Consider the following 18,028-nt stretch of genomic DNA (forward strand, 5'->3'; position numbering starts at 1 on the left):
TCATAAAATCTTCACATTAACAATATAATTTGAATCGTTATGCTTGTAGGAGATAATGTCGATATTCTTACAGCTATTTTTTATAATTGTAGGGTGTGGTGAACACGGAGTTGCTTCCACCCGATAAGTAGGATCTAGTAAAATTACCAAGATCTTAGTATAATTAAATGTTTATTAATTAAGATTTTAATGAAATATTTTATTCTAAAATTTTTAACTGAATTGGTTTAAGACACTTGGTGGCATTGGTAGATTACTGTATGATGCGAAAAGTAGAAAATAAGAGTAGAGAGGAGAGATCAGAGATTGAAAGAGAGAGAGAGAAAGAAAAGAGAAGAGAAATAAGAAATGTCTTCATTGTGTGTGTCTTCTTCAGCAGCAACAGCAATTGCAACTCTATCTTCAGCTTCTCTCTCTCGCTCATCGTCGCCATCGCTATCCTATTCCTACACCTTCAATCCCCTTAGGTACTGTATTTTCATTCTCATTTCAGTCTCTCTCATTCTTCTTTCCTTTTTCTTTTTAGATTCTGCTTTCATTTAAGGTATTCGATCGGTCGCTGCGGAATCAGAAGCACGGTGAAATCCAAGACCAGCAACACAAACGCAGGGTTTCGTGTGTCTTGCTATGCTCCTGCTCCTCTCACCCCTCCTAATTTGCAATGGATCTCTACTGTTTCCTCCGTGTCAGTTCACTCTCTTTTCTGTAATTTGTTATTCTTTTTCAATTACGTTATTACTATTTGGAAATTTGAATTTGATGGAGCTGTAGACTACACATACACATTTTTAATATATATTAATTTGTTAATTATTCTTTTGTTTTGTATGAGTGAAAGAAACATATTGTCGAACAATCATGTCCTCTTTTCTATTTTAGTTCTTAATCCTGCAAATTCATTTCTTATATTAATTATTTGGTCTGGCTGGTCGTGATTTCTCGTGCATGTAGCTTAATTTTATAGTTGTGCTTTTTACTCCCGCTCTTTATTTGCTAAATAATGCAAAATTTGAGAAGTGGCTGATGGATATTAAGAATCTTGTAGGGTTTTAATATTGGCAAAGGGCACTGCCGTCCCGAAGTCATATATTGTTCCGTTGTTTGCATTGCAAGCACCTGCTGGTGTCGTTGCCTGGATAAAGTATGTCATTAATTCTTTTATTTTGTTTTCTTGTTCAGTTATATGGTGAATTGTTTAGCAATTCTTCTATTTGTTGAACAAATTTCGTAGAGTATTGTTCCCCTTATCAACGGTTTTCTTTTATGGTCAAATTTTCTTACAAAATTTGGACATGTAGAGGTAGATATGGTGTGTGGGCAGCATTCTTGGCACTTCTGGTTCGTCTCTTCTTCTATATTCCTGGTATGTCCTCTTATCCTTCATGCACGCGGGCAGGTGAAATTTAGGAAATCTTGAAGGAGAAACAATGGATACTGTAGACCTAAAGAACTATAGCCCTCGGTGAAATTGGTGTAAATCAACATATTGTTCTTGGAACCTCAAGATGGGCTCTTTGTCTTCTCATAGCATAAACTTTGAAATACAAGAAAGAAAGGAAAATCCTGATTGTGGAGTCTAATAATACGAATAAATTGTGTATTTTGTTCGTCACACTGGTTGAATATTAATTGAAGCAAGGAATTTTTTCTATTGGATATTCTTTATTTCCAGGTGAGCTTGAGTTGCCATTTCTGGCATTACTCTTGGTGATGGTGGCCCCTTATGAGGCTATGAAATTAAGGTAAGAAAGTCCATATTTTTTAGGTTGTTGAGCTGTTGCCTCTTTTTCCTATATTATAAAAATAAAATAAAATTCTTCCAACATCTCTCTTTGTCAGGGACACAAAAGAAGGTGCAATAATTTCAGTATTGATTGCAGCGTATTTGGCTTTCCAGCATTTCTCAAGAACAAGCTTACGGCAATCATTTGACCAAGGTTCAATTGTTGCCACCTTAGCTGTCATTTGTATCACTCTTTCATCTTTGCTACTTCTAATCTGAGTTGATCTTGAAATGATAAACACTTACAGTATGTTGTATATAAAAATAATACTTGTTGGAATGATGATATATTTCAGGGTAAAAAATGATATGGATTATGTTAGATACTCAATCTTGTACTTTTTACTTGTTAATTCAAATAATGAAGTTAAAATTTGTTTTCGTCATACAAATTTGTATATATAATGTGATGTTCTTTAAATTTTCTGGTGACTGGAGCTAGCTTTTTGGCTTTGGATTCCAGAATATCCTGTCATAATAAGCTTCAATTGTTGTCTCTGCTGTTGCTTTTTTATGTGAGGAACATACGGAAAAATGATGTTAAAATTTTGTTTTATTTAGACTTGGTTCAACACTTGTTAAATGTGTTAGAAAGTGGTGAAATGCTATCATCTTCCAACACCCTTTTTTAGTGGTGTGTTGAAATTAGGTTAATCAATTTAACATTTTCTTTTTCATCATTATTATTATTATTCAAAATTATCATTTTTGAAACTTGTCTCTCTGTTGGTTATTCATTTTGACATTTCTTTCGTATTCATATCATTCAAATTAAAAATATTACACCCTATGCAGTACCATCTTTTATACGAAGGGTTAACTTGTTACTTTGAAATTTCTTTTGTTTTATTGATGGCAATTTAAAATTATACCATTTCGTAGTTGAAATGATTGTATCCTGATTCTATTCCATAAGGATGGTTCCATGAAGACTAGAAAAAGCTTCTGGATTTATATTTTGTGGAATTACAAGTCTTGATCTAGCAAGAGTAAAAAGTCTGTCTATTCCATTACGCAACACCTTGGAAGTTATTTTGAATTGTTCGGCAGTTCCACGTATACTCTACCTTAAGAATTAGAAAGAGGAATTGACCACTTTTATATGTTGGTGGGTTTTATGTTTGTGGGAACCATCTTGCGATATTAAAAAATGAATGTTACTGTTTAAGTGTGGCAAGTTAAGCATTTGATTGTACGGAATGAGCACATTTAAGTGTAAACTGTTGAATTTGTTAGGTCGTATGTAATTGTTTAACAAAGATGGCAAAGCTATGTTTATGCTGCGTGAACACATCTCCTGGTCTCAACAACTTATTTTAGACCAAACACGATGATTTTTAAAGTTCTTTAATGTAATTTATTCTGTTTAGTATATAAAATGGCATGCTAGCTGATATTAATTACAAAGATTTTCTATGTAAGAAGCTAAAGCTGCAGAAAAACTGTCTACTACCTATAAATCCTTTTGGATTACTTTTTTAGGCTTTATGATCAACTAATAGCCATACATAGATGAAAGGTAAAAGTAATTTTAATTGCAAGACTTGTTGACCTAGACTCCTTGAAATTTTGCAAAAACTGCCAGAAGACTGAGTGAATTCCAGCGTATCACATAAAGAATGACTGGACCTTTTTTCTCGTCTAGATGCAATTTAGATGTTGAAGTGAAGCCAAGAGGCCGCATGTTAACAACAACATCAAGGAACAAAAAGTAGATGTCGCAGTGTTGGGGCTTCCTGTTGGTTCCGAACCATAGCCGGTTGGTCCCCCGGGCATCGTCATGCCTGGTTCAGTTGGGGGGTTCATTATTGGAGTTGGTGGACTCGGTGGGCTGACATATGTTGGCGGACTAGTGCTGCATTGATAATATATATTAGGACGTATAGGATTGCATCTTCATGTTATATTCTTTGAAAGGTGAAGGAGATATAGGCGATGCAAGTTCTCACCTTGTTGACTTGGGTGATGCATAATGGCAGTTCCCATTACCTGCGATGGTGTTCGATGTTATGTTCTTTGTTAAGGTAGAAAGCACACTTAGTAGACAGAATCAAGTAGGAATTGTTTAATCCATTCCCCTTAAAAATACAATGAAATAAACGAAGCCCACAAGGAATCGTTTACCCTGCCTCACGGCCCCAAAGATTTTGAACGCAAAATTTTTCTTGTCCATTGTTTAAGGCGCATAAAACAATCGAATACCGTGGTCACAACGAAGGAAATGACCACAAGAAGATAATCGTGCTTTTTAAGTTCTACGAAATTCTTACTTGGATCATTGCTCGTAAGTGTTGCTGTTCCTCCGAATACACAGCTGGTAGGTGCTGGGTTCTTCTGGTAGTAGTCATTGAATGCATAGGAAGCATGGTCACGGAGTGTGTTTGGGTCATAACAGCTTGCTCCTGCTTGTATTGCTGAGCAGTCTGCACCTCCATACCCACAAGCATAGTCAAGAGCAACCTGTAGAGCAGTGTCTGAAGCTCCTTGGCTAGCAACACACCATTGACCACCTGATGATGAAGGAGTGGTCGGGGTTGGTGTTGTTGGGTTTGGGGTTGGTGTTGTTGGGTTTGTGTTTGGGGTTGTGGGGTTTTGCCCTGCTGTGTCAGGTGCTTGAGGAGTTGTAGGGTTTCCCGTAGGATACGGATTTCCTGTGCCTGGATTTGTGGGGTTGACGACAGGAACGTCATCCAACTGAGTACCCAATTCCGATGATGAGAAGATTTCCTGGTTTTCGTCATTTCTTAATATTTTGGCTGCACCTAGACCTGGAAAAGAAACGGAAAAAGATCCTTTTAACTCTTCAATAGGACAAATGGGAATAATTTACTGAAATTGACCAACTCAATTCATGTTAGCCAACCCATTTTTTTCCTATACAATTGCCTGTAAGGTGACAGAGTATGGATGAACTGATGTGACAGAGATGCACGAGCTGTGTATATACCTTTTCTAAACTTACCATCAATTTATGCAAATTGCACCTAATCAAGTTCATTATAGTTGAATCTAAAACTGTGCTTGTCCACGATTCTATAGCTCTTAATGGCTTCAATTATATATCTTATGCATAATTTTTATTTTTTTTTGGTTATAAATGCATGGGAAAGGATAAATAACTACATTGTTACTCCTTATTAATGTGGTACCTGAACCAAAGAAAAGACACATGGAGAACAACGCAAGGTGCCAACTTCTAGCACCCATTACTGCAGGTTGGCTTCTGTGCTTGGATTGCCGGTGTTTCATTCTTGATTTGGATCAATGTTCACAAGCTAAGATTTATTAAACAAGGGCAGCACCTTATGAGTTCCTGTTAAGAAGAATTTCATTCTTTTAATCCACATCTTTTTATATTTTATATATAATAAAATCTTGAAGAATCATAGCTTTCTTGGATCAAAGAGAGAAGGAAGAATATAAGCAAACTTGAGAAAGGAGGCATTGGATAGTTGAAATAAGCAAGCAAGAGAAGGTGCAAACAGGGGGCCAAAAAGGTGCATAGCAAAGGAAAAAGACAAAAGGGTGACCCGTTTCATTAAATCTGATGCTTGGGGCTGCAGTATATATATGTAATTAATTTGACGGTGATATCTCTGCAACGCCCGTTCTCTTTTGTGCCACTCTTTTCTACTGTTTTATGGGAATGAACCAAAAGGTAAAGCCTGTGCACTGTGGTTTAGTTCCCTTTCAGGGTTTGTAATGAAGAATGTTGTCTCCCTTATATTGTTTTTATCCTTCTCCTCTTAATACACAAGCCATTTTCTTTTCTCTGAATAAGTAGTTCCTCTGGAATGTTTTTGAAGTACGATTCCTTTCCTAAGAAACTCAAGTTATGCGACCGCTGCCTTGTCCAACAAGAACTTAGGATAATCTTGTCATGCTTAAGCTACCCTGTCTCAAATCTTAGTTTGTCTATTGTAACAAAAAATTTTAAAAAATCTAAGTTGTCTATTACAGAACTTAAGTGACTTAAGCTGAAAAGATTCTCAATAATGCAGTAAAGTGTATCAAACTCCCAACATATTACAAATAATACCTCATTGAGAAGTCATGGGGGGTAATCGTATCATTATCAAATAAGAAGTTTACTGGCAACGAGACACCTTTAAACATGTCTTCAATTTAATATAATATATTAATATTTAAACCATAATAAATTAAAATTGAGAGATAATATTTAAAAAGAATAAACAAAATATAAGTAGCTCAAGGTAAGAGAAATTAAATAACTTAATAAAGATGATAATAACTCTTAAAATACTGTCATTTAAAAATAAAAACTAAATTTATAATAGAAGGTATATATATAAAATCGATATAATACAATATATATCAGAGTCTCCGTTTAATAGAATGAAATGGAATTGAAATGTTTTTCTTTTTACCATTGATACTGAGAATTTTATTTTCCTAGGCCCTCTTTGTTTAAGCTTTAAAAAAAATAAATTTATAATATAAATTATTTTCAAGACTTGTTTTCACGAGTAACTATTATAAGTTTAAACTAAATAGTACAATGCAGAGGAATTGATATAAAATTTAAGGATGGGGAGGAAAAAAGAGTTTTTGTTTTTTTTTTAAAAAAACAAACAAACGTTAAACAGAATTGCAGGGAAATTACTATAAAAAGCGGAGAGAGGAGACGTTGAAGTTTATCAGTTTGAGGATTTTGAAGTGTTTTCTGTCTACAATTTCCCCCCCTCACTTCAGATTATTTATACCGTAGGAATACGTGATTCTACATCCTTAATCTCTTAAATTGAGATATTTTAATTAATTAGTATTAATCGTTATTACATCACAAAATTAATGCATATTTATTATCTGATTTTTTCATCATTAATAGACTCATAAATTTCAAACCATCCAAATATTCAATTCTGAATGCTTTTATCATTTATGCATAATCAATTTTTCATTAACATGATCAAAAAACTATTTTCATTCAGGCTGTTTGTTGCTATTAAAAAAATGAATTTAAAAATGTATAAAAATTATTAATAAAAGATAAAACTTGTAATTTCTTTGTTTTAAAATTATGAAAATATTTTTATTTTAAAAGGTAATTACAATCAGCTTTTTTTGGGCTCTTGGCCCCCTCTTATAGCAAAAAAATAAAATAAAATTACAGTCTCAGCTTTTTTCTAAAAAAATCACTCAAAATAGATTCTTAGAATAACTAGAAATTTGATTTTTTTCCCGTATTTTATTTTTCTCTAATTTCACACAATAAAAAATTTCAAAAGTGATTTTTTTTTTTAAAAATATGACAAAAAACTTAAAACAGACTCTCAATTGAAAATTAATTAAGACATTAAACTTAAAAATTTCTTTTTATCTTTTTCTAATATATGGAGTCATGAAGCTAATTAATTTCAAATAATCCAAATCTCTCAATATTAAAAGTGGATTAGGTTTATGCTATTTTTTTCCACAAAAAATTATATTAAATATTTCTATGTATATATTCCTAATATTTAAATGAATTTCTCTCGGTAACAAAAAGGCTTCAATATATATAGAAATAATTAGTCTCTCAAATGTCTATATATATATATATATATATATATATATAATAAGAATTGAGTCATAAAGATAGTTTACAAATAAAATGTCTTACATTAGATAAAAATATGATCAAGATATTTGTTATAAAACTTAGACAATCTTCCTCCTTTAAAATTACTTTCTAATATGATTTTAAGACATGTTTAATCTTTTTGTTGAGTTACCAGAAAATATTCAGTTCTACAAACTTCACAGATCAAACTTCCCATCTTAAGCGGGAGGGAATGTATTTAAATGTTCCATTGTGACTAAAAACATGAGCTGACTTTCAGTTGTGTTAATATGTTCTAACCCTTTTATGTTATACATTTCAACACTATATGCTAAATGGCTGATAGTGACATTACTGCAAGTAAAAGCACGTGTTAACATCAAGAATAATGTGCAGAATAGTTAAAATACAAGCAGTAATATGGTAATGAGTTCTTTACCAATAAGGTGGAAATTTTCAATACATTATCATACACTTCAATTCGGTCAAAAGGAAGGGGGGGGGGGGGGGAGGAGGAAAAACTTGTAAGGAAGAAAGAGAAACATGTATCATCATAATGTTCATAAAAATGTTACACAGTTTCTCTATGTTAGTAAGTATTAAGAAGTTGCTTCTACACTGACTTCTTGGATACAAACCCTTGCATGGTTCCTGGGTGCATGTCCACTATTCAATTTATCTTGGATGGAACAGTTAAAAATGTTCCAAACCAATCCCTTGCACACTAATCTTGGGTGTTAAGCCAGTGTATGATAAATTAAATGTCATTGTAGTCAAGAAGGCTACGCAGACCATGCTGCCATATACCTATATTAACCTGGAATTCTTGAGATATACACAGCTTCCAGCAAGCAGATTCTTCAAAATTTTCAAATTGAATGATAAAGCCAAAGATTAAGATTGAATTGGAATGTCAAAGAAACTGTTTTATCCTTGTTGAGGCATACTGCATTTTTTAAGATGTTGACTGATATCATCCCAAGCTGCAAATATGGGCTCAGATCACAAGAGTCATGTTAGTATTACCATTTGACTACAGAGTAGAAAAAGGAAAGAAGTAAACATAATTGTACCAGGAAATTTCTGGAAATCAGGCTCTATTCCGTTGCCGTTTATGTCCTTGTGATTTGGTGTTACATACTTCCCAACAGTGATAACTATGCCAGATCCATCGTGAAGCTCAAATACAGATTGGATTAGACCCTGTTACAAGTATGGAGGAGTCATGAAGAGCCTGTTAAAGCTACACCAGACATCCGATAATTATACATGCGTAAGAGCAATACAGCCATTGCAAATATAACAAGCAAAATAAAGACATCAATACGATTTTCTTCTATAATCTTTCGTTTAGTAAGAGAGGCAGAATAAAGAAGAAGCCCGTTTATATATATATATAAACAGAGATAATTAGGCCATGCCAAAGAAAAAAAAAGTTTAAAATTGCACTGTCTTTGCAGTACTCCTTCAAAAAGTTATATACTATACACCATGAAGTAAAGCTGCAAATATGGGGATTTGAGATTTTCAAAACAAACATTCAGATCGAAGTCTACATTGTTTGAACCATGCAGCAGCCACGGAAAAAAATTCATATACCTTGCCATATGTGCGTTTTCCAACAAGAACAGCTCTACAATTATCATGAAGTGCAGAAGCAACCTGAAATAAGTACAACACCTATACTGGCATTATACGAATTAAGCGTGACAAATCAAACAAATATATTACAAAATTGAGCTACTCACTATTTCGCTTGCACTGGCAGTTTTGTCATTTACTAAAATCTGCATGGGTTCAAACCAAAAAGAATCATAAGCCTTGTCATGCAGTCCACAAAATGAAAATTCTACTGATCAGTGACATATATAGGCCATTCAAAAGGAGAATATTTTAAAGTTTGCTTGTGTGACCTCGCTCAAAACACTCAATCACACACCAAGGATCAGCTACCTAAATGATCAAACATATAAAATATCTCATCTTAATTCAAAATTTTGGGTAGTCAAGTACAAGGGGGAATGAAAATATCCAGAAAACTAGATCCAACCAAATAATGCTATTGAAGTATTGGAACCAATAAAAAACAAAATTTTCAATAAATTCATTTATAAGATCTTTTTGAATGCTTTCTTAAATTCTTCCAGTCTTCGTCTATCCTTTATTATCAGCCTATCTTCCATTAGATCCACTTTTTGCGAAGAGTCATATGTTATTTCTCCCCAGTCCTCACATTACCCAACTATCTTGGACAAGTTTCTATCATCTCCTTAATGGGCACTCCAACCTAATCCCAAATCCATACTGGTTCTTAATCTTATAATTTCTTGCAAGTCAGTAATCCACCTCAACATAATCTTTATCTTTGAATCTTGGAAGGTGTCATGTGCTATTTCTAATGTCCACATTACCAAAGTTTATGAAAAGGGCATCTACAATCACCATTTGCCAGTCGAACAATAAATAATTTCATTCAAATCTCAGACAACGAAACATCTTTGGACAATTCCTGCCCTGATGATCAACCAAAAATGAATTTGAGAAGTAGAAATAATTCCTAGAGTTAATTCAATGATAAAAATTTTCAGACATAGGAAAATTTTTACAACAACAGGAGCTTGAATCAATGGGGAAGTATCAGTAACAATAGCCTTCTGGAACTGAGGATCTCTCCCAACAGTGTAGATCACCTGTCATGAAGATATTAGAAAAGAACAAGTCTGCATTAAGAAACAGAAATGAGTTCAAAACCATTACAATCAGTAATGAGCATGAAATTGACATACCGTGTCTCCTTCATGTAGAAAAAGCTTTGCAATTTCAATTCCAGCCTGAATGAGTTAAAAGTTATAATTAAATTAGGCAATTTTAAAAAGAAAAGAAAAGCTACACTCAATAGAATGCAGGCATCATTTTTCTTATCATCTTACATCAACCAAAGCATATGTGATGTGAGCACAACTTGACAGAAGAATACAAATTTACTTAAATTTCTGAAAATAAGAAAATATAATTCTTGTAACCATGTCATAGTACCTTCCTGCAAAAGCAGCTATCCACACATGCAAATAGGCAAATATGTATAATACAAGTGAATGGAAATATATTCAATTTGACCTCAAAGCTACTAAATTAGTAACACAAAAGTAAAGAGCTTCAAAGCTCCAAATCAGTTCTCAAGTATTTCTATGGTTTTACAAGAGTCACTTCAACATCTGAAATTCAAATGTGTCCAGATTTAGACGTGAACAATACTGAACCTTTTTCCAATGCATTTTTCTTCTTTGGATAGGTTTTTCTATGAAAAGATGCTAACAAACGTGTTTTACATGAGCTGGACTCTCTTTGGATATTTCTTTGTTATATGCATACTTTTTGGAGAACAAAAACAATCTGGCCATTTAGCATTAATAGAAGCAGGCCAATAAATGTCTATTCTCTCCGTTCTAATCTGCACTTAACACACCACCGTATAGAAGCCTTAGGCACCTTTGTTTAGTTTATCTCTACTTAAGGATGGAAAACAATATAAGAACTCAAATGTAGTCAATGTCAAAGAAATGAATCAGAATGGAAGAGGTAGATAGGATTATATGGAAGAGCAACCTGTACTAGCCCACCAAGATTGTCCCTGAGATCCAATATGAAATATGAGGCTCCCATGTCTTGAAGTCGCTTCATTGCTGCAAAACTCATTCATTCTGGTGTCATACATAAAAAACTGAAAATAACTAATGAAAGAATCCAGAACTAATAACATCATCAAAGGGGATATAAGGATCCAAAAGAGCAGCAGTCTTACCGTTCAACTATTCTTTTAACATTGTATGATATTTATTCTTGCATGAGTTACACACCCTAGATGATAAATTTTTATACTACCAACCAATAAGGTAAATAAAAGAACCCCAGCAGATCATGGTCAAGTTAGTGAGAAGAGAAAGGCAACCTTAATGTGCTGGGATTTCATTGCCTTGAGGTAAGAAGCATGAAAAAGCTCACACCTTACTTAAGAAAGGCATTAACATTAGAAAAAGAAAACATTAAAATATTTGACTAATTTTGCATTGGCTTCTAAATTAATATTCACTCAAATCATTGATTTCCCATATAAATCAATATTGTATTCCATCCTTTATAAGCATTATCCTATCTTTTCTCTCATCAAAGTTTCAGAATACATATCTCAGTATCAGTTAGTCTCAAAATTAAGAATATAGCATCACTAAGAGTAAGAATTAGCAACAGAAGATTGGTAAATTTTTTCCCCTCCTTTTAAAAGCCAAATACCAATTAAAAAATTGCTCTCACTGAGAAGCAACATTAGTTTAAAGAAACAAAAAGGGTGTAAAACCACTTACCAATAACCAAGTCTTTTCTGGCCAATGCATTGAACTCTTTGAGGCGTATGTACCCAACAGGTGTAACACCACTGTCAGGTTGTTCCAGCCGATAGAAGACTGGCGTACGAGCAATAAGTTGCCGTTGAACTTGTATTAATTCAACAGGTCCACAGTTGCCATGCTTGACCTGACAGTAGTAATGCTAATAATAAACTTGAACATAAAAAAAAGTTATAAACACAGGCTAGAGCAGGTGCTAAACTAACATGGAATTAGGATCCAAAACCTGAATAGTCACAGATGTTCCATTAGGGCCTTGCAACAGGGAAGATACTTGAAATGCTGATTTTCCTTTTACCTCCATGTTATTCACAGCCAATATTTCATCCCCCTAGCAGAGAAATAGAACAATAAATGAAACCTATTATATTATACAAAATAGTTCTTTCTTCACACTTATGTACCTGTCTTACACCAGCAGAATGAGCTGGACCATCCAATATGATTCCCAGGACCTTCAGTCTAAGGTCTCCATTTTCATCTGGAACTTCCCTCAGGTTTAGTCCAATACCAGTCATGTCATACCTCGCCATCTTCGAGAACTGTCATCGGCTCATTGTGTAAGAAACACGAGAAGCACAGCAATTGAAGAATGAAAAATTGAAGAATGAATTACCTCCTCAGGTGAAAGAAAACGCGTATAAGGATCGGCCAAACTTGCGAGCATTCGTTTGATGACATGGTGTGCCTTTGATCTTGTGTTAATGGAATTGCTGAAAAAAGCTTGTTTCTTGAGCTGCCACGTGTCCTGAGACCAGCGGTGGCGACCGGTGTCGAGAAAAGTATCGTTGACAATCTGCCATGCTTCCTCGACAAGGTCATCGTTGGTGACAACCTCGGGAAGCATGGTGTCGACGTCGTGACATGTTTGGGAATGAAGAGTTGGCGGTTGTTGGAGAGCAGAGACAGAGGGGACTGGGAAAGAGAAGAGAATGGCACCTGAGAGTGCAGCGCCGAGGAGAGTGTTGCGAAGCGTTGGAATGGGAAGATGAAGATGAGGTCGCCAGAGAGGTGAAGGTGCTTTCAGATACACATAACCACTCATCTTCTCCTCATTCATTCATCACAACAACTACTACTCTTCCTCTTTAACATCGTATCCATTCCTCGATTCTCTCACACCACCCATAGTAATTTCAAATTATTAATACTAAATTATAAAATCTTTTTTTTAATTCAAAAATTCATCATAATAATCTTTATATTGAGCCAATTTACCATTTTAATTTTCTCAAGTCTCTTTAATCTTGACAGTTTATCAAAATACTAAGCAAATATGACATATAGCATTAAAAGATAATATAAAGAATATTTAATTAATTAATTTAGTTTTTCTATACTTTAAATTTTAAAAATTATTTAAAAAATAATAATTAATGAATACATATATACATATATTGCATACTAAAATGACTATTTTGAAGAATCTTTAAGACTAAAATGATGTTTTATTTAATTCAAAATTTATTTTGATGAATCCTAAAAATAATAAGGATATAAGTAACAGTTTACTTTAAGTGATTTTAATAATAAATTTTCATATTTAATAAATTAAAATTAAATAAGTATAAACAAGTATTTTAATTAAAACAATGTAGCACTATTGGGTCATTTTTTATGGGAAAAAATAAAAATATTAAAATATAGTGTTTTAAAAAAACATAAAAATATGAATTTTTTTATTTTTCAAAAATTATTATAGCAATTTTTATTTTTTTATTTTTTAATATATTTTTTAAAAAAATATCAAAATTTTAAAACTTCATAACTTTTCATTGTATCATTAAAAAATTGTCAGTAATAATTTTTAAATTTTACATTTCTGTAATTTTTTTAAAAGTACCATATTTTGTTTATATATATATATATATATATTTCAAATCCTGTGTTTAAAAAAAAAATATTCTTCTACTATTCTTAATTTATTTTTCTAATTTAATTATCCAAATTTTATTTAATTCAGAAAATTCCTGGGTTACTTTATCTATAACGGTTTGGTTGGAGTGAACTCCCGTATTGTTGTGTATATGTTCTTCACATTTACTCATCTCTGTTTGATTGTAGTTGTAAGTGTAGATGGCAGCTGTTCCTCTCTTCAACCTGGCTCCGAATCTCACTGTCTCAAGGCTCTGCTTAGGTACCTTTTTCATTCTCTAACCATTCATTCAATGAATGAACGAATCAATCATTCATTGATCTGCCATTGCCAGGAACAATGACTTTTGGAGAGCAGAACACGCTGCCTCAATCCTTTCGCATTCTCGACCAAGCCTTCGACGCCGGCATCAACTTCTTCGACTCTGCAGAAATGTATCCTGTGCCTCAGCGCTCTCACACGTGTGGCAGGAGCGAGGACTACCTTGCCCGTTGGATTCGACACCGAAAAATCCCTAGGGATCGTCTCGTAATTGCAACTAAGGTTCTCTTCTTCTATGCATCAACAGATATCTTAGTTGAATTATTATTTTATGTTTTTTATTGTCTCAACTTTGCACAGGTTGCTGGCCCGTCGGGCCAAATGACTTGGATTAGAGGGGGTCCTAAATGTTTGGATGCAACCAATATTACTGAAGCCATAGATAATAGGTTAGTTAATAGTTCCTCTCCTTCTTCACTCTTTCTCACATCCTTGTTTTTTTTATTTTTTTTTATTTTTTATGTTATGATAATTTTGTTTTATATCAAGATTGTCCTTTTTGGAAGAGATATGATATTAAGTTTGCATTTTATGATTATCTGTCTGGTATCAAAGTCTGATGGGTTTGTTGTTGAGTTTATGCAGTTTGTTGCGGATGCAAATGGATTATATTGATCTTTATCAGATTCATTGGCCTGATCGGTTTGTATGTTTTTGTTAGCTTAAATTTTTGTATATTTGTTTCCGTTACTACGTGGGGGTCAGCTTTCTAATTTTTTCCCAGATGAGCATATACCTATATAGAACTTAACTTTGAAATATTACACCAAACTTTGTAGGTATGTTCCAATGTTCGGGGAAACCAAGTATGACCCAGTCCGACAATACTCTTCAATCAGTATAGATGAACAACTTGAAGCTCTCGGCACAGCTGTGAAAGCTGGGAAGGTAAGTTTTATTGTTAAATAGTTTCAATCGTCAACCTGTCAATATCACAATTCATGGGTATGAAAATCGCTGCATTTTCTTTGCAGATCAGATATGTTGGTCTTAGTAATGAAACGCCATATGGCTTAATGAAGTTTATTCAAGTTGCTGAAAAATATGCTTCATGCCCGAAGATAGTATCTTTGCAGGTTTCATTTGTTTTATTTCCAGTATGGAAACCTCACGTGACCTACAATTCCCTCTATGAAAGTTTACTTCTGATGCTAGTTTTCTTTTGTTTAGTGACAGAATTCATATAGCCTGCTATGTAGAACTTTTGATTCTGCAATGGCTGAATGCTGCCATCAGGAGAGGTATTTAATATTACTTTTTCACCCGAAAACTTTCTTCTGGGATAGTTGGTGTTCCCAGTTATCCGAGCCTCTGACTAAGACATCTAGAGTTCGATCTGTGTTGACACTATTCTTCTAGAGGCTTGGTGCATTGTTCACACTTTAAGCCCAAAGGTTGCAGATAAGGGTTGTTAGATATAAAATCATTCATGTGCCTTCAACCAACAATTTAAGCTTTTTGAATATTTGGTTCATAACAGTTATTTAAATCTATCAGCTTTAATAGAAACATAGTGGTAAAATTTTATTTAATTTGAATGGAAGGAACAATGAAAGCTTAATGGATGGAAACTTGTTTATAAATTTTACTGCATTTGTTGTCCTAAATAATTTTCGTGCATTGGAAAGCCTCATCATTGGATAATTGATTTCTCTTTTCAGCATTAGCTTGTTGGCCTACAGTCCCCTGGCAATGGGTATACTTTCAGGGAAATATTTTTCCCCCGGTGGTGGTCCAACAGATGCTCGATTAAATCTTTTTAAAGGTTGATTGACATTTTGTGAGACATGTTTTGTTTTTATCAAGATTTTTCACCCTCTATCATCCTTCCCAACATGAAAGAAGGAAAGAAAGGGAAAAAAATAAGACAAGTTCATGGTATGTATATGTTTATCCAACTGATACTATTGTCATCATTAACAGGGAAGTACTCAGAAGGAGAGTCCAGATACAACTTGTCCAATAGAGTTATAAAGGCAGCTACTGTGGTAAGTGGATTCTCCTCAACATTGTTGCAATGCTAATATTTTTATTAGCTTATTGGAATGTGAATGTATATTTGCTTTGTTTTGTAAAGCACATTTTTGTTGTTCTGATTAGAATATTTAAAGTTTGCCTAATTTTGGAGCATTTGATGCTATTTGAACGAGGGAAATTGTTTAATTTGGACTAATCACGTTAGATCTTAAAACATGCACTAGCCGGGCACTATCATTTAAAATTTGAGAAATTTTGTACACTCTTGTTACCAAATTTGAGTGAGAAATTTGAATGAATTGATCTGTTTTTATTGGTCTAAGAATATATCGACTTCCAGCTTTCTTCTGCCTTTTTATTCACGATATGCTGATTTATCATAGATGTGGACATTTAAAACAGAACATTACGGTGACTGTTGTTAGTTGGAATCTCTTTTTCCAAGTTATTTCGTGTTTCTTCTGTTTAATAATTTTAATCACGATATCTGTATCTTTCCCATTTTGCAGGAGTACCTTAACATTGCAAAAACGTATGGTCTTCATCCTGTATCCCTGGCTATAGGTTTGTTAATCTTTTCCTGTATCTTCATGCGCAACCCCCTTCCCCCTTTTAATTGAGTGTGATAATTATAGCTCAGTTATTAGCAATCCTAAATCATATGGTGGCCAGCCATATTGTTTGACATCGTCCATATACAAGGAGAGGATGCTAACAGCTTAAGTAGTTTGGTAGTTGCGCATGCGTTTGCATTGCTTTTCTTCAATCCTATGCATTTGGTTTAACTAAAACACACATGTAATCGCTGTTTATGTAGAATTCAATAACGCAGTCTGTTAATACTGATAGAGGTTTGGTAAATTCGTACAAGTCGTAGCTTCAAAGCTGAAGTTATCGCTCCTTTACTTTTTATGTCGGATACCATGCATTTGCTTCTCTTTCTAAAAAAAAAAGAATGTTGTGAGTTTTATATCTTACCCTTTTAAAAGGGCACCAAAAAATGGTTAATTTAGTGTGATCTTAGCATTGAAGAGTCATTGATGACACACGGATAATGCAATTTTATTCATCATTTGCAAATTGCTCATGCATTTCATTATTCATTTCTTTCTTTTTTTTCAAGTCCATTGTCCATGCTATTGATTGGGGTCCGTGAGCTTATCCGTGAGGAGCTCCGGAATATTTGTTTATTCCCTTCTTCTGTATCAGATTTCCTGTCTTATTTATCATGTTCCTTTATTTTTTTTCCCTTTAAACAGCCTTTGTTTTGCGACACCCACTTGTTGCTAGTGCTGTTTTTGGGGCAACCAAATCATGGCAGCTCCAAGAGGTTCTAAATGCATGCAAGATCGAGCTCTCGTATGAAGTAATAGAAGAAATTAACAAGATTCATTCAAGGTTTCCAAATCCTTGTCCCTGATGAATGCAAACAATAGAAGAGAAGAGGGAAAAGTGATAGATGTAACACTTATGATGTGATTTAAGAAGAATAGAAATAGATGAGAGATATCACATGAGTGACACGGGTATTTATATATCAGAATTGTATTTTAAAGCAGGCCTTTATCTTACAAAATATCTGATGCCTGAATGCTTACGTTGAAAAGTATACTTCAAGACTCAAATGTGGCTGCAGTTATCTCGTTTGGATGTAGAGCCAGATGATAGCAGCAGTCATAATAATGCAAGACCCAAAATTCACGACCCAAAAATAGAGAAGACGAAATGGAGACGTATGAGCGTCAGTTGAGTAATGGGCTTTCCGCAGATAGTCAAGTATACGAAATAAATATAATAGCATCAATCATTATTGTACTCTTCGTGGATTAATATTCATGTGGGTTGCATTTTTACTCCTTTGCCTAATATTTGAAACCCACTCCTGATTATTCAATGACCAAAGTACAAACCCTATCTTCAAGTTGGTTTAACAACCATATTTTCGTAGATTGTTTTATAATTTTTTTATTATTTCGTAGCAATGCTTAGGTTATTTGCAGCTATACGCTTTTATATTTAAATACAGGGAAAATTATGTGAATGTATTTCAAGAATAATTCAAATTGATGTGATTTTTTTTTGTAACAAAAAAGGGGGTCTAAGCC

At 33.7% G+C, this 18,028-nt stretch overlaps 4 protein-coding genes across 14 annotated transcripts; 2 read left to right on the forward strand and 2 right to left on the reverse strand.

Annotated features, from left to right (window-relative positions):
- The first annotated feature begins 229 nt into the window (after positions 1-229).
- On the forward strand, positions 230-3,406 carry LOC113858080 (cold-regulated 413 inner membrane protein 1, chloroplastic-like). 3 transcript variants are annotated; one of them, XM_027490533.1, is made up of 7 exons: positions 289-467; positions 545-685; positions 1,046-1,141; positions 1,299-1,363; positions 1,673-1,742; positions 1,840-1,937; positions 3,369-3,406. In XM_027490533.1, the coding sequence occupies exons 1-7, from the start codon at positions 349-351 to the stop codon at positions 3,374-3,376; spliced, it is 597 nt and encodes a 198-aa protein (XP_027346334.1). In that variant the 5' UTR covers positions 289-348; the 3' UTR covers positions 3,377-3,406. The 3 variants fall into 3 exon arrangements, with proteins under 3 accessions (XP_027346333.1, XP_027346334.1, XP_027346335.1); XM_027490534.1 differs by having other exon boundaries at positions 3,372-3,391; XM_027490532.1 differs by lacking the exon at positions 3,369-3,406 and having other exon boundaries at positions 230-467; positions 1,840-2,166.
- Positions 3,085-5,282, reverse strand: LOC113858079 (DNA-directed RNA polymerase II subunit RPB1-like). The gene is made up of 5 exons (XM_027490531.1): positions 5,213-5,282; positions 4,933-5,096; positions 4,054-4,551; positions 3,733-3,772; positions 3,085-3,638 (listed from the first exon to the last, which is right to left on the reverse strand). The coding sequence occupies exons 2-5, from the start codon at positions 5,030-5,032 to the stop codon at positions 3,425-3,427; spliced, it is 852 nt and encodes a 283-aa protein (XP_027346332.1). The 5' UTR covers positions 5,033-5,096; positions 5,213-5,282; the 3' UTR covers positions 3,085-3,424.
- A 2,484-nt stretch (positions 5,283-7,766) lies between these two features.
- LOC113857487 (carboxyl-terminal-processing peptidase 1, chloroplastic) lies at positions 7,767-12,868 on the reverse strand. Of its 9 annotated transcripts, none has more exons than XM_027489439.1 (11): positions 12,366-12,868; positions 12,154-12,291; positions 11,976-12,080; positions 11,708-11,876; positions 10,953-11,029; positions 10,133-10,177; positions 9,953-10,036; positions 9,095-9,133; positions 8,946-9,008; positions 8,420-8,549; positions 7,769-8,329 (listed from the first exon to the last, which is right to left on the reverse strand). In XM_027489439.1, the coding sequence occupies exons 1-11, from the start codon at positions 12,807-12,809 to the stop codon at positions 8,274-8,276; spliced, it is 1,350 nt and encodes a 449-aa protein (XP_027345240.1). In that variant the 5' UTR covers positions 12,810-12,868; the 3' UTR covers positions 7,769-8,273. The 9 variants fall into 9 exon arrangements, 5 of the variants coding, with proteins under 5 accessions (XP_027345237.1, XP_027345240.1, XP_027345238.1 ...); XM_027489437.1 differs by having other exon boundaries at positions 7,785-8,329; positions 8,946-9,026; XR_003503257.1 differs by having other exon boundaries at positions 7,818-8,329; positions 8,420-8,580.
- A 911-nt stretch (positions 12,869-13,779) lies between these two features.
- Positions 13,780-17,614, forward strand: LOC113857412 (protein tas-like). The gene is made up of 11 exons (XM_027489268.1): positions 13,780-13,886; positions 13,960-14,168; positions 14,247-14,335; positions 14,532-14,588; positions 14,726-14,834; positions 14,921-15,022; positions 15,123-15,187; positions 15,608-15,711; positions 15,870-15,934; positions 16,433-16,487; positions 17,183-17,614. Exons 1-11 carry the CDS (start codon positions 13,826-13,828, stop codon positions 17,341-17,343), a joined length of 1,077 nt encoding a protein of 358 aa, XP_027345069.1. The 5' UTR covers positions 13,780-13,825; the 3' UTR covers positions 17,344-17,614.
- Positions 17,615-18,028: the final 414 nt, after the last annotated feature.

Source organism: Abrus precatorius, unplaced genomic scaffold, assembly GCF_003935025.1.
Source record: "Abrus precatorius isolate BTA unplaced genomic scaffold, Abrus_2018 Scaffold2, whole genome shotgun sequence".
NCBI classification, from domain to species: Eukaryota; Viridiplantae; Streptophyta; class Magnoliopsida; order Fabales; family Fabaceae; genus Abrus; species Abrus precatorius.